Source organism: Carlito syrichta, unplaced genomic scaffold, assembly GCF_000164805.1.
Source record: "Carlito syrichta isolate Samal-C Ts95f unplaced genomic scaffold, Tarsius_syrichta-2.0.1 Scaffold287509, whole genome shotgun sequence".
NCBI classification, from domain to species: Eukaryota; Metazoa; Chordata; class Mammalia; order Primates; family Tarsiidae; genus Carlito; species Carlito syrichta.
The window spans coordinates 170,634-184,830 of record NW_007231605.1 but is presented as its reverse complement, the minus strand read 5'-3'; the positions used below and the strand labels follow the sequence as shown (position 1 = coordinate 184,830).

General features: G+C 51.7%; 2 protein-coding genes across 3 annotated transcripts in view; both read left to right on the top strand.

Annotated features, from left to right (window-relative positions):
- KIF17 (kinesin family member 17) overlaps window positions 1-2,944 on the top strand; it is a 44,602-nt gene extending 41,658 nt beyond the window's left edge. The window contains 3 exon segments of the mRNA XM_021709858.1: window positions 1,387-1,504; window positions 2,765-2,913; window positions 2,915-2,944. Coding sequence (XP_021565533.1) covers window positions 1,387-1,504; window positions 2,765-2,913; window positions 2,915-2,944 — 297 coding nt within the window.
- A 2,924-nt stretch (window positions 2,945-5,868) lies between these two features.
- Window positions 5,869-14,197, top strand: part of DDOST (dolichyl-diphosphooligosaccharide--protein glycosyltransferase non-catalytic subunit) — a 9,803-nt gene continuing 1,474 nt past the window's right edge. The window contains exons 1-8 of one of the 2 annotated variants that reach the window (XM_008052784.2): window positions 5,869-6,199; window positions 6,362-6,472; window positions 11,855-11,941; window positions 12,261-12,364; window positions 12,508-12,602; window positions 12,779-12,872; window positions 13,147-13,295; window positions 13,715-13,862. In XM_008052784.2, coding sequence (XP_008050975.1) covers window positions 6,046-6,199; window positions 6,362-6,472; window positions 11,855-11,941; window positions 12,261-12,364; window positions 12,508-12,602; window positions 12,779-12,872; window positions 13,147-13,295; window positions 13,715-13,862 — 942 coding nt within the window. In that variant the 5' untranslated portion in view covers window positions 5,869-6,045. The remainder of the gene's footprint in view (window positions 6,200-6,361; window positions 6,473-11,854; window positions 11,942-12,260; window positions 12,365-12,507; window positions 12,603-12,778; window positions 12,873-13,146; window positions 13,296-13,714; window positions 13,863-14,197) is intronic. The other variant, XM_021709849.1, reaches the window with a different exon arrangement.

Here is a 14,197-nt window from a genome sequence, read left to right as displayed (position 1 = left end):
GGAAGGCTGAGGCGGAAGGATCGCCAGAGCCCAGCAGGTCGAGGCTATGGTGGCCAGGAGGGGCCACTGCACTCCAGTCTGGGCGACAGAGTGAGACTCCGACTCAAAAAACAAACAAACAAACAAACAAACAAAACAGTCTGTGGCCCAGATTTGATACATATGCCAAAATTTGCTGATTCTGCCTTAAACCATTACAAATATCTCAGAAAGTCCACATGAAACATACCTTTACAGTTATAATAGAGCCACTCAGAGCTTAATGAATTCCAAGCATCTCTGTCTAGCCAACTCAGAGTCGCTGCAGGGACTGTCTCATGGTGGTCTAAAGCTTGATTGGCAGCTTTGATAGTTTAATTTGATAAGAAAGGGAAAGTTGCTGCCCTGAAAAAAAAAATTCTTAACCTGGGACCTGCTTTTAGTTTCAAGGGATAGATTACAAGCAAACAATTATAAGCAAAATAGGGCATGTTTGGTTCATGTAAATGCAACAGCTTCAGGCATGGCTGGATCTAGGGTCTTGCACCATCAGGGTTCTGTGTCTGTTTTCACCTCTTGTTTCTGCTTCTCTTGGTATGCCAGCTTTGGGCTTTCTCCACATGGCAGGAAAGATGGCTGCTGGCAGGGGATGATCCAAAAAGAAGGCCTCTTGAAACTTCCTGGGACCACAGCTTGGGGGAAGATTCTGATTGGCCCTGCCTGGCTCATGGGGCTATGCTAGGATGAGTTACCATGTTCAGAAAGATGTAGTTCTCTGATTGGTGCAGTGTGGGTCACAAGTGTCGAAGGGGTGGGAGTCATATGTCCAGCTGTGTGGTATAGAGCACTGTGAATGATCACCTCCCGGGACCAAGTCAGGTGGGAACAAGTAGTTCCTTGAAAAAAGAGACTGAAGAAAACACATCCATGAAAGCAGTGGAAAACAATAGTCCTGGGTGATGAAAAGGTTGACCCCAGGTCTAATGATCATAAATGTACCTGTGAGTTGAGTACAGTACTGTGGTGCCATTTCGAGGACTATGTCCTGATAGATTTGGGTATGTAGTATTGCCCTTGCCCCTGTTGGGGCTGGCATGACACCCTGTTTTGAGCTTTGCAGGAGGAAGCAAGACACTTCTCATCTCGAGGAAGGAGAGGTAGGGTGTAGGCTTGGCTGGAGATGGTGACTTCCTGGCTCTGAGCTGCCTGGGATCCCATCCCAGGAGTCCAGAGTCTGTAGTGGGTGTATCAACGTGGGCAGTGACTACTTCAGCCCCAGGACAGGACTAGGGAAGGCTCAGGGCAGCCCCCACCCCACTGGGCTTCCAGAGAATGCTGAGCCCTAGGCCAGGGTAAGGACTGCATGGACCTGGGATCTGGACCCCTGAGACTCTGGACTCTCAGCAGGAGGAAGACCGCTACAAGCTGATGCTCAGTCGCAGCGACAGTGAGAATACTGCCAGCAACTACTTCCGGTCTAAGCGGGCCAGCCAGATCCTCAGCACAGACCTCATCAAGAGCCTCAGTGAGTGTCTTCCCACTGGCCCTCCTCCAGTGCCTCCCTGGTGCTCCTCCCCCAGCTGGGAGAGACTTGAAGGGGTTTGGGAGTCAGACAGACCTGGGTTCCAAAACGTCTTTCCCTCTCTGAGCCTGTTTCCTCAGCTATAACATGAGGGGGATTGCACCTACGTCTCAGGATTAGATGCGATGAGGTGGGGAAATGGCCAGTCCAGGGTCTGGCACATAGTAGGTGCTCAGTACAGACTCTCCTCTTTCCTCCACCCCTTTGTCTCCTGTGGGGAGGGTCTGTCTCTCCTGATACTCAGTAGGCCCTTAGCACACACAGTAGGCCCTGACCTGGGGTTGCTCGGGTCTGAGTCTTTTTTTTTTTTGAGTTGGAGTCTCACTCTGTCACCCAGGCTGGAGTGCAGTGGCACACTCACGGCCACCCTAGCATTAGCCTGCTAGGCTCCGGCGATCCTTTCACCTCAGGCTTCCAAGTAGCCAGAACTACAGGCGTGCGCTACCATGCCTGGCTAATTTTTTTGATTTATTGCAGAAGTGAGGTCTCACCAAGTTGCCCAGGCTGGTCTCAAACCCCTTGCCTCAGTCTCCCAAAGTGCTGGGATTACAGGCTTGAACCGCTACGCCCGGCCAGGTCTGGGTCATACTAGTTACTTGGCGGCTTCCTCCGACATCAGCATCGTGACTTCTCCAGATGAGGATGACGGACTTTACCTACCAAGGGCCACAAAAGCAAAGCACGGTTTCAACAATTGAGCATCACTTCATTTTTTTGGCTTTTGAAACTAAACGCAAAGCCCTCAGAGCTTTCAGAAGAATATCGGCACAAGCACATCTTAGCTCTGTATTGAGGCTGAGAGACAGAGAGGGTGGGTGGAGTGGAGGAATAAGCGGAGAAACAGGATCAGCTGAGTGCCCTGCATTGTGCCCGTGATGCAGACGAGCACACCGAGGCTCAGAGAGGCAAAGTGCTTTGCTCAAGGTTATAGGCAGTGGCAGAGCTGGGCTTGTCTGGCTTGAGATCCCAGGCTGCCTCTGTCTGAGGCTTTGAAACCCCAAATCCCTGGCCTAGCCCCTTGGGATGCAGATGTTGTATTGCTGGGTCTGAGCCCTCAACCCGAGCAGCCTTGCAGGGCCTGGGGTTTAAGCCACAAGGCCAGGGCTCTGCTGGGTGGGGGTGGGGCAGACTTTCCACACTGCCCACCGGGGCATCTTCTCTCTCTCTTTCCTGGCTCACCAATGCCCTCTGCCCTCTCCACAGCGCACCACAGCTCGCCGCCAGGCCTCAGCTCCCCACTCAGCAACAACTCTGCCATCCCACCCAGCCCGGCTCCTGAAATGCCCCAGCCCCGGCCCTTCCGCCTCGAGTCCCTTGACATCCCCTTCGCCAAGGCCAAGCGTAAGAAAAGCAAAAAGCAACTTTGGCAGTGAGCCTCTGTGACCACAGCTTCCTGCTGCCATCCCTTTAGCCTTCCAGGACTGCCAAGCCCTCCCAGGGCAGCCCCAACCAGGCCTCCTCCCACCTGCCCCCACAGTGATCTGGGGGCCTGCGGGGTCTCTCAGCCCTGGGAAGACACATCCCCTTCCCTGTTCCTCAGAGAGGTCCTCTCCGCCTGGGGCATGAGCTCCTCGGAGGTTGAAGAGGCCTGCTCCACCTGTCCACATCACATTAGTATTTCCACCGCTTTGCTGCCACGGAGCCTGCTTCTCGTGTCCACTAGTGTTGGTCTTCGGCCTCAGAAGCCTCTGACCTGCTTCACGGCCCCCACCAGCAGCCCTGATGGGGAGCAACTGCCGCAGGCTTGACGCTCCAACATCTTGGCAGCTGAGCATCGTGCCTCTGTCGACTGGCCCCTTTCTGTGGGCAGCCCCGCCTTGCGAGATGGCACTGGAGTCCTGAGCAGCTCTTCCCATGCTGCCCACTCCTGGCTGGTCTGTGGCCCAGGGCAGGCCACTTCACATTACGTTGCCCAATAAACTGCCTTTTAGGACAAGTTTCCCTTCACTGGCCCTCTGAGACATCACTTGGAGGCCCTTCCCTGCTTCTGCTACCTAGCTGCCTGGCTATCTGGAACAGGGGTTCTTAACTGCCTGGGACCTTTAGAACAAATAGGCTCCAGGGTTTCTTCAGGTCCCTGCAATCATGAGTACAGGTGCATTTTTCTAGGGACAGTACCTGAAGTTTCATTAAGTTCTCAAAGGATTTGTGACCCAGGAAAATGGAGCCCTTGCTCTGGAAGATAGGACCATGTCTCACGGAGGCCAGGAAAGGGCCCAGGTTTTGACAGTCCTCAGGGGTTGTGCTGGAACTGGGTGTCCTGAGCCGGAAGTGAATCTGGGCCCCCCTGTTTGTTTCCACCTAGAGGGCTACCCTTGCCAGTTGCATTCTAGGTCTGCCCTGAGGGGGACCCCACAGTCTGAGGGGAAAGGCTTGGGCTTTGGTGCTGTCCCGAGCCTCATTGCCCTCTGAGCCTCATCTGTGAAATGGGGATGACACCCACCTCATGAAATTACTGTGAAGATTAAATGAGATAGTATGCAAAGCTCCTGGGGCATAGAAGGTGCTCCGTGTCAGTCCTCCTCATTCTTCCTCCTATTTCGTATCAATTTTGATCCAATCAAGCCTGGGTCAAGGAATCAAGGAGACTAGGTCAAGGAGCTCTGGAGAAGTTGAGGTGGATGATGCTTAGACAACTACAGAGATGAGTCTAGCCAGAGGCGGGATGTGGCGCATCCTGAGTCAGAGGAAGAGAGATCAAGTTTTTATGGGGAACAGAGAGTGCCTTTCTGTAGGTAGCAGAGCTGGGTGTGGCTCTCAGTGAGGACGGAGAAGATCCTGCAAGGTTTCTTTTATTTATGTATTATTTATTAATTTATTTTTAGTTGCGGTCTCATTCAACTCACAGTGTCAATCACAGCTTGCCCACAGCCTCAGATTCCTGGGCTCAGGTGATCCTTTTGCCTCAGCTTCCTGAGTAGCTGGAACTACAGGGGCACACCATCAGGCCTGGCATTTTTTGGTATTTTGTAGAGATGAGGTCTATGTTGCCCAGGCTGGTCTGGAACTCCTGGGCCCAAGCAATCCTCCTGCCATGGCTTCCCAAAATGCTGGAATTACAGGTGTGAGCCGCTGCGCTTGGCCCCTGCAAGGTTTAAGAGGGAAGTGTGGGGAGGGTGCTCCTGGTAGAGGGAGTTGCATGAGCAAAAGGCAGGAAGTGGGAAAGCTCAGGGGATGTTAAAGGCCTGACCATACCTGTTCCATGGAAGCCTGAGCATGCTCAAAGGAGGATGGGGCTGCTGAGATGATCTGAAGTGGAGACCTGGGAGTGAAGAGTCTCAGGGTGTCCCTGAGCTGTGGCAGACTCCTAAACAGGCTAGTGTCGGATCTGAGTTAGAGGTGGATTTATGTGACATTGTGTGTAGAGGGTGGGAGGCCTTGGCTTCGGAGCAGGAGTGAAGGCAACAAGCTTAACTTGGGGTTGAGCCGGTAGAAATAGAGTCTGTTTAGGAGATGCCTGGAGGGAGGTTTTGACTTTTGCCTCATTCTTGGGTTGGTGGACTCGTGTCAGAAAAGAACAACTATCTTCTCTCTCCTCAATTACCTCCACCGTTGGCCCTAAGATTGTGGCTGGGACCCAGCGAACAGGTGAAGTCTCGAAGCTGCTGGGGGTAGCAGACCCGTAGTGGGACAGAGGCAGGTCTGAGGAGTCCAGGTGGTCTCGGTATTGACCTGGAGACCTGCATTACTGAGTGGATGCTCGGTCTAGCCCTGTGCTAAGTGCTTCAAAACCTGCCTTAGTCTTCCCAAGAGCCCAGAGAAGACATAACTAAACGACTGTTCCAAAGACAGAAGTAGGAGAGCTGGACCTCGTCATTTTCGGTATTTACAGCCAAGGAAACTGATCTGGAGACAAGCGCAATGCCGAGGTAACAGGGCTAGTGAGAGACGGAGCTTGGAGAACTGAGCCCAGCTGATTCCAAAGCTAGTCCAGCGCCCGTTCGCCGTCTCCAGCGTAGGCCACCAAGCTGGGCAGGCCAGGCTCGCGCAGGCAGGAGGCTCCAAGTGCCCTGGCCCCATCTTATTTCCACGTCCTTGCTCCCCAGAGGAGGAGGTGGAGCCTGGTTCCCAGTTTCGAGTCAGCTCTGGACCGGCGAGGACGCGCCAGTAAGCAGATCCTCGTCCGCGACGCGACGACCCTGCCCAGCAGCCCGGCACCCACCGCAAGCGGGCTCGGGACGTGGGCGGGGCCAAAGGGCGCTCAGTCTTGTTGATTGGCCGCGGCTGCAGAGCTGTCTCTCTAGGATTGAGCTTTTTCCTTGGGAAGGGCTGGGACTTGTCCCCTTCCCACCAATAGGGTTCAAAGGATCCGCCTTCAACCGGGACACTTCCGGCGATGCTCTTCGCTTCTTGCCGCCAAAGCCGCGGCTCCGGGACTAGCCCCGGCCTATCCCGATCACTTCCGGGTGGTGCTCCCCAGCCACGAGCCACCGTAGACGGGACACTTCCGGTGCCCAGGTGCTCGGTTCTTTGGCAGGGGGAAGATGGAGCCCAGCGCTGCGGCCGGTGCTCGGGCCCTTTTATGGCTGCTGCTGCCCTTGCTTGGCTGGGTCTGCGCCAGCGGGCCCCGCACCTTAGTGCTGCTGGACAACCTCAACCTGCGGGAGACGCACTCGCTTTTCTTCCGGAGCCTGAAGGGTGAGCGCAGGGTCCGGAGGCCGACCACCCTCCCTCCCACGATTTTTCCTGGAGCTGGCCGCCTAGCCTGGGCTGCCGCTTGGAGTGGGGGTCGCGATGTCCGCAGCTGGGATTTCCCTTTGTGCCCCGTCTGCCTCAACTCCCTGTTTTCTTTTCGTCCAGACCGGGGCTTTGAACTCACATTCAAGACTGCTGATGACCCCAGCCTGTCCCTTATTAAATATGGGGAGTTCCTCTATGACAATCTCATCATCTTCTCCCCTTCGGTAGAAGGTAAGGGCTCCGCGTCGCCCCCCAGAACTGGGATTCGCAGCCCGGACTGATGGTTCACTTTCTTCTGGTTCTTGGGCATGTTCCTCGGTCACAGGATGGGTTGCCACCTCTGGGCGCTGCTGCTGCAGAGAAGAGGATAATGTTAATTTCTGACGTTAACCCAGGAGGGAACATCTTTCTAAAAGACACAGCTAAGGATGGTGGGGTCAAGTGTTGCCACAGTCCGTGAAATCTAGGGCCTGCTCTTCCACTGAGAATGGAATTTTCTCTGTAAAGGGCTTCGTAGATGAGAACTCCTTGGTTGGGTTTGCCAGTGTTGAGAGAGGAAATAGCATTTTATTAATGTGGACTGCTGGAAAGGAACGTTGTGTATTTTGGCAATTGATCGTAAGAATTCAGATAGACTCATAGTCTCAGACTGAAAAAAGAGCCTTAGCAATTATTTAAGTCCTCCTCCCCTCATTTGAGGCAGACTGGATATGTCCAGCGGCCTAGCAGAGGGCTAATTGTTGAACAGAATGAATGTCTTGGCCAGGTTTTTTTTAAAAATTGTTTTTGAGTCCGAGTCTCACTCTGTCGCCCAGGCTGGAAGGCAGTGGCATGGTCACCACTACCGTAGCCTCAACCTGCTGGGCTCAGGTGATTCTTCTTCCTCAGCCTTCCAAGTAGCTGGGACTACAGGCACACCCCACCACACTCGGATAATTTTTTGGTTTATTGTGGCAACGAGGTCTCGCCAAGTTACCCACACTGGTCTCGAACTCCTGGGCACAGACAGTCCTCTCGCCTTGGCCTCCCAAAGTACTGGGATTGCAGGTGAGAGCCACCATGCCTGGCCAGATTATCCAATTTATATTTGAGTATTCCTGTTTTATGAGATAACCCACTCCACCACTGGACAATTCTGTTAAGAATTCTTATAGCAAATGAAATTTATCTTATTTTATTTTGTTCTTACCTGCCCCAGAGCCTTAGAGGATAAATCTTGCTTAGAGGCATAACCTTCACAATTATCATAGCCTATTTAGTTGTTTTTTCTCCAGACTAAATATCCCCTGTTCCTTTGGCTACTTTGTGTTTGCAATGCTTTTTTGGTGAGCATACTAGTCATTCTCTTCATTTGCTTTGGATTATCTTTTTCTCCAGGAACTTAATTTGTTCCTGTCTGGGGTAAAGGATCACCATTCTCCCTGCAGTGAAGCTCACGAAGTCTTTCCTTTCATTGGCAGCTACTTTATTCTTGTAATTCACATGAAATTGAGTTCCATCAAATCCCTGAAGCATTTTCCTTAGGCTACTGTCACTTACCAACTACCAACTACCCTGCAACATGTGCTTTTGGACTTGGCTTTTTGGGGGCAAGAGTAGTTGGGTGGATGTGACCCGAGTACAAGTTGAAATCTTCAAATGACTGGGCAGGTGAATGGAGCCTTCAGCAGACTAAAGGGTGTTTGCCAAATGTTTACTGTGTTTGGAGCTCTGAGATATGGTGGATTGGGTGAGATATTAAGGACAGGCAGTTTACCCCTAAGTAGTGTTTTCAGTCTGTCTTGAGGAAATAAAAATAAAGAATTGAAATGAGTTACCAAATCCTATGTTGGGAAGTAAGATGAACTGGAGGAACTCTCTAAGATGTGCTTCTGGAGATAGATAAGGAAGGAAAGAAGCATGAATGAGACAGATGAGGAGAAGGTTGAGAGAGGATATTGATGGTGGGAGAAACATCAGAGAGCGTAAAACAATATTTCCCAAATGTTAGTCATTTGTACACATCCTTCATGGTTTTTGTCATATTACAGATGACCTGTGCTAATAATTACCTAATAATTTTCTTCAAATTGACCTAAAAAAAGAAAAATTAAAGTAACATTTTAGAGGGGAGCCAAAAATGAGCCCAGAATCACCACAGAAAATGGAAGGCCAGGCCAAGCGTGATGGCTCACGCCTATAATCCCAGCACTGTGGGAGGCTGAGGTGAGAGGCTTGCCTGAACCCACGGGTTTGAGAACAACCCGGGCAACTTGGCGAGACCTCATCTCTACAATAGATCAAAAAATTAGCCAGGCGTGGTGCTGCGTGCCTGTGGTTCCAGCTACTGAAGGTTGAGGTGGAAGGATTGCCTGAGCTGAGCAGGTCTAGGCTGCGGTGGCCAGGAGCGTGCCACTGCGCTCCAGCCTGGGTGACAGAGTGAGATCCCAACTCAAAAAAAGAAAATGGAAGACCAGTTTCATCACTTGATAGAAGTAGAAAGTGACTATAAATAGGGCATAACACTGTTGGGTTCCAGCTTGATACTGCTGCCTGCTGAAGGCTTTGAACCTGAGGTTTCCTCTTAGAAGAAATTAGCAAGTGCTAGGGATGTTCTAAAAGCTATCAAGCCAAGACATTCTCTTTGATAAAGCTTGAAAAGAATGGAAAGGGAAGCTTTGAGCTTCACCATTATTTAATCTCTGTCCCCACTTCACTGTTGTCACCCTTCCTACCCCTGGTAGAGTGGGTCCCACACTTCGGGAGGTGCTGCTGCAGGAATCCTGGGAAGAAGGCTTCATGGAAGGGGTTTGGCCCCTACTCTGGGGGTGAAGGGATTTGCCTAGTTTGAACCCCAGGCTTCCTCAGTTTCAAAGCCCATGTTCTTACCTCTACACGAAGGTTTCTTAACAGGGGCACTTGACATTTCAGACTGGATAATTCTTTAGGGTGGGGCTGTCCTGTGCCCCCTAAACACTGTAGGGTGTTTAGCGGCATCCAGGGCCATCAATCACTCGATGCCAGTAGCCACCTCCCCCTCATCGTGAAACCAGGAATGTCTCCAGACATTGCTCTAAGGGGCAAAATTGCCCCAGGTCGAAAGCTACTGTCCTTCACCAATGGGCTGCTTTTGGACTGTCTAAGGCTGCCTGGGCTCATGTACGAGAGTGGCCAGATGGCTTTTTGAATGAGTGTGGGAGGTAGAGAGTCCCAGGTACAAGAGGCTCTGTGTATACCTGAAGAGAAGGTGTTTTTGAAATTTTGCTGATGATTATTCCTCAGAATAGAGGGCTCTTCTCATTTCAGATCTTTACAAAGTCACTTTATGGATTCATTTCCAACTGCCTAGTAGATGTCTAAAGGACACACTTCTGTGTTCAGTCTCAGCAAACTGGCACATCCGTCCTCGTAGTTGCTCGGGCCAGACTCCTTGGGGCTATTCTAATGCCTGTGTCAGTCTGTCCCCTGCTCTGGGGTTGTACTGTCAGAAGGTATGGGAGGCTTGCCACTCCGCCCACCTCCACCGCTGCCCCTGAGGTCTGGTTAGTGCCCTTCACTGCCTGGCTTTTCACCGTGACCTTCTAACCCATCATCACGTCCACCCTCATACCCTAGTCTCCATCCAGCCGCCAGATTCATTCTTTAAAAACATAAATGAGAGAGCCGGGGATGGTAGCGCACACTTGTAGTTCTGGCTACTTGGAAGGCTAAGGTGGAAGGATCGTCTGAGCCCAGCAGGTCAAGTTTGCTGTGGCCAGGAGTGTGCCACTGTACTCCAGCCTGGGTGACAGAGTGAGACTCCAACTCAAAAAAAACCCAAAACATAAATGAGATCCTGTCAGTCTCTTGCCTTGAGCCCACCAGTGGCTCCCCATGGCAGAGCCCTCACGTGCCACGCAAAGCCTATGTGACCTGCCCCCAGCCTTACCCCTTTCTCTCCAGTAGAGTCACACTGGGCCCCTTGCTGGTGACTGCCCACCTGCATTAGGGACATGCACCTGTCGTCCTTGATGCCTAGGATCCTCTGACCCCATGTACTGCCTGGGTCACTCACGTCTCCTCACACGTCGCTTATCAGGTCTTTCCTTAACCTTGGCATAATAGCTTCCTCCCATATCAGCCCCTTCATTTTTCTTTCTAGCTCACACGAAAATCACTGAGCACTCCCACAGTACTTTTATGTTGAACATCAGAATATGCTTTGGGGAGATTCTTGAGCCTAAAAGAGCCCCACTCGGTGCTAATTTTGGATGCTTATGGCAGTAGTCACTTGACCTAATTGTTTGACCAAAACAGGATAGGATTGCAGTTATAAATGTTCACCCTTTTGGTGATCTCTGTTTTTTTTTTTTTTTTTTTTGAGTTGGAGTCTCACTCTGTCACCCAGACTGGAGTGTAGTGGTCTTTCCGGCCACTACAGCCTCGACCTGCCGGGGTCCAGCGATCCTTCTGCCTCAGCCTTCCAAGTAGCTGGAACTACAGGAGTGCACTACTATCCTGGCTAATTTTTGATTTATTGTAGAGATGCAGTCTCACCAAGTTGCCCAGGCGGGTCTCGAACCCGCGGGCTCAGGCAATCCACTCAGCTCAGCCTCCCAAAGCGCTGGGTTACAGGCTGAGCCACCGAGCTGGCTGATCTCTGTTTTAAAATATACTGAGTGGCTCTGTTGTGGATACCATGAATATAAATCTGTAGGACTAATAGAACTGTTAATACTAAGCCAGTAAGTACTAGTATCAAGTGATGGCATCGTACTCAGATTCAAAAGTGCTCTTTCTCAAACAACTTAGACAAAATGGAACTGACGGGCTCTGGAAAGCCAGGGTGGGAGGCCCCAGATGTGGCTCCAGTGATCAGAGATACTGGTGTGAAAGGTTAAATGAAGTGGAATTGACAGGCTCTGGAAAACTGGGGTGGGTGGCCTCAGACATGGCTCCGGCGATCAGGGATACTGGTGTGAAAAGTTCAGGCTAGCAGTGTGAATTGCATTGTTTCATGAAATGTGTGGATAATGCAGCATTGACAGATGAATATTCCTTTTTTTTTTTTTTTTTGAGTTGGAGTCTCACTCTGTTGCCCAGACTGGAGTGCAGTGGCCGCTCCCGGCCACCGCAGCCTCGACCTGCTGGGCTCCGGCGATCCTTCCGCCTCAGCCTTCCGAGTAGCCGGAATTACAGGCATGCGCTACCACGCTCAGCTGATTTTTTGATTTATTGTAGAGATGAGGTCTCGCTGCCCAGGCGGGTCTTGAACCCGCGGACTCAGGCAATCTACTCACCTCAGCCTCCCAAAGGCGCGGGATTACAGGCTGAGCCACCGAGCCCGGCTGACAAATGAATATTTCATGTGTGACTTGAAATGTGTACAACTAACTTGACAAATGTGAGTAGTAGCTGTTTGACTGTTGTTTCATCTAAACCTTTAAAAGTTAATAAAACAGCTGTTATTTGAGTCTTCATGCTAGAGAGTGACTTGCCTGCTGTCGCCTGGTAAACCTCCCTCTCATTCCCACCTCCAGAGGGAGCAGCTCCATGATGGATCATGGCTGGTCTGCACTTCACTGCTTCCCTCCCCACATGTGTCAGAGGAGCAGTGAGAGACCTCTGGGTCACTTGTCTGGTGCCTTCTTTCAGATTTTGGAGGCAACATCAATGTGGAGACCATCAGTGCCTTTATTGATGGTGGAGGCAGCGTCCTGGTAGCTGCTAGCTCGGACATTGGTGAGTCTCTGACCTGGGACGTGTTCCACCATCTCACCAGGGAACTTGGAGTGCTTTACACACAGAGGCTGCCAAATGGGTATTTGCTGGGTGGGCCTTGGCCAGGGAGTCAGTGAGGGAACTATTTTACCAGTGCAGACTCTGACCCCTGGAGGCAGGATACTGTACTCTTGTCCAGGGGTCCACTGGGGGCTGCACCCAGCAGATGAACCCACAGGGCACTCAGGCTGCCCAGCAGAGAGGGAGCTGTGAGGAAGCCAGGACATTTGGCCCAAAGCCCCATGGAAGGGCTCAACCGGCATCTCTTGGGTCTCTGCAGGTGACCCTCTTCGAGAGCTGGGCAGTGAGTGTGGGATTGAGTTTGATGAGGAGAAAACAGCTGTCATTGACCATCACAACTATGACATCTCCGACCTTGGCCAGGTAATCAGGCCCATCACCGTCCAGGTTTTAGGCGTGCACAGCAGAGCTCGGCTTAGCCTGGAAACCAGGAGCGGAGTGAGAAGGGGCTCCCCAGTGCGGGGAACCTCTCTCTGCCCCCTCATTCTTCCGTCTTCTCCTCGCAGCACACGCTCATCGTGGCTGACACTGAGGACCTGCTGAAGGCTCCGACCATCGTTGGCAAGTCATCTCTAAACCCCATCCTCTTTCGAGGTGTCGGGTGAGTGAGCGGGGGAGGCATACCAAGAGTCAGACTCCGTTGTTACAGCAAGACGAGAGCTGTGTGGCTGTTAAGAAAGAAGGATTCATTCCTGGGAGAACTGGTCCTGGGGGATCCCATGACCTTTGGGCTTGGTGCTTGGGTAATTGTTGGGCTGCTCTCTGCTCCTTCTGCAGGATGGTGGCTGATCCCGACAATCCTTTGGTGTTGGACATCCTGACAGGCTCTTCTACCTCTTACTCCTTCTTCCCAGACAAACCTATCACCCAGGTAAGGGCCTTGCAGCCTCCAGGCCTCCAGCTCTTGGCCCAGCAGCAGAACACTTTCTTACTGGAAATAAGAATGGAGCGGGAAAGCACACTTTGCCGAGGCAGAGGACTTGACATGTTGGTAGGAATAGGGACAGAAGGGATCAGAAGCAGGCTTCTCCCGTGGATGGGCGTGAAGGTGGTTTAGGTCTGACTCTCTGTCCTCTTGCTCTGGAGGCCTGGCAGCTTTTCCTTTACTTGGAACTGCTTGGGTGACAGCCTCATTTTGTTCTCAGTATCCCCATGCGGTGGGGAAGAACACCCTCCTGATTGCTGGGCTCCAGGCCAGGAACAATGCCCGGGTCATCTTCAGCGGCTCCCTTGACTTCTTCAGTGATGCCTTCTTCAACTCAGCAGTGCAGAAGGCCATACCCGGCTCCCAGAGGTAGCTGCCAGGAGGCTCTGGGGCTTGTGTCTGTGTGGAATGGTGTGTATATGGCTCAGATGGGGAGAAAAGAGCCTTCTAGCGAATGTGTCAGAGGCTGTGTCAGGTGCTGTCGGTTATTTTAGGACTTGACTTTGATGCTATATTGCTGGTGTTGGCACTCTCACCTTTTTAAGGTAGCAATGATTTGTCTAACCTCCACTGTTTCTTTTAGAAAGTTGTGTATTTATTGTGCAGCTGAAACCCAGACCACCACCACCCATGTCTTTTCATTTTTTCCTGTGTTCCCTCTAACCCGAGGTCCCAGGTACATGCAGCCCATAGGCAGAACTATCTTGTGGACATGAGTGATCTTGGCCACCAGATGCCGCCGGAAAGGTGGCGCTGGTGCCCTAGCTGCTTCTGTTTCACTCCTGCAGGTATTCCCAGACAGGCAACTACGAGCTAGCTGTGGCCCTCTCCCGCTGGGTGTTCAAAGAGGAGGGTGTCCTCCGTGTGGGACCTGTGTCCCATCATCGAGTGGGCGAGACAGCCCCGCCCAATGCCTACACTGTTACTGACCTGGTGGTAAGATCTTCTTGGGGTTGAGAGGGCCCTGGTGGTAAGATCTTCTTGGGGTGAGTTTTGGCCAAGTTGATTGAACTCAGCTCAAAAGCATTTATTGAACAGTTCTGTGCCGGGCCTAAAGAGCATAGTAAGGATGAATAAGTTAATCTGTACACCTGAAACAGTCAATTTAGGTATAGGTAAAGGCATGTAAACCGGTCCTCTTAGGAGACCTTCTTTTCAAGAGGTATGGTTTGCTCTGGGGGAGAAGCAGCAGTGGGAGGGGCTTCACCCTGCCCAGGAAGTTGGATTTACAGAAGTGATGTTTCAGTTGGGTCTTTTTTTTTTTTTTTTTG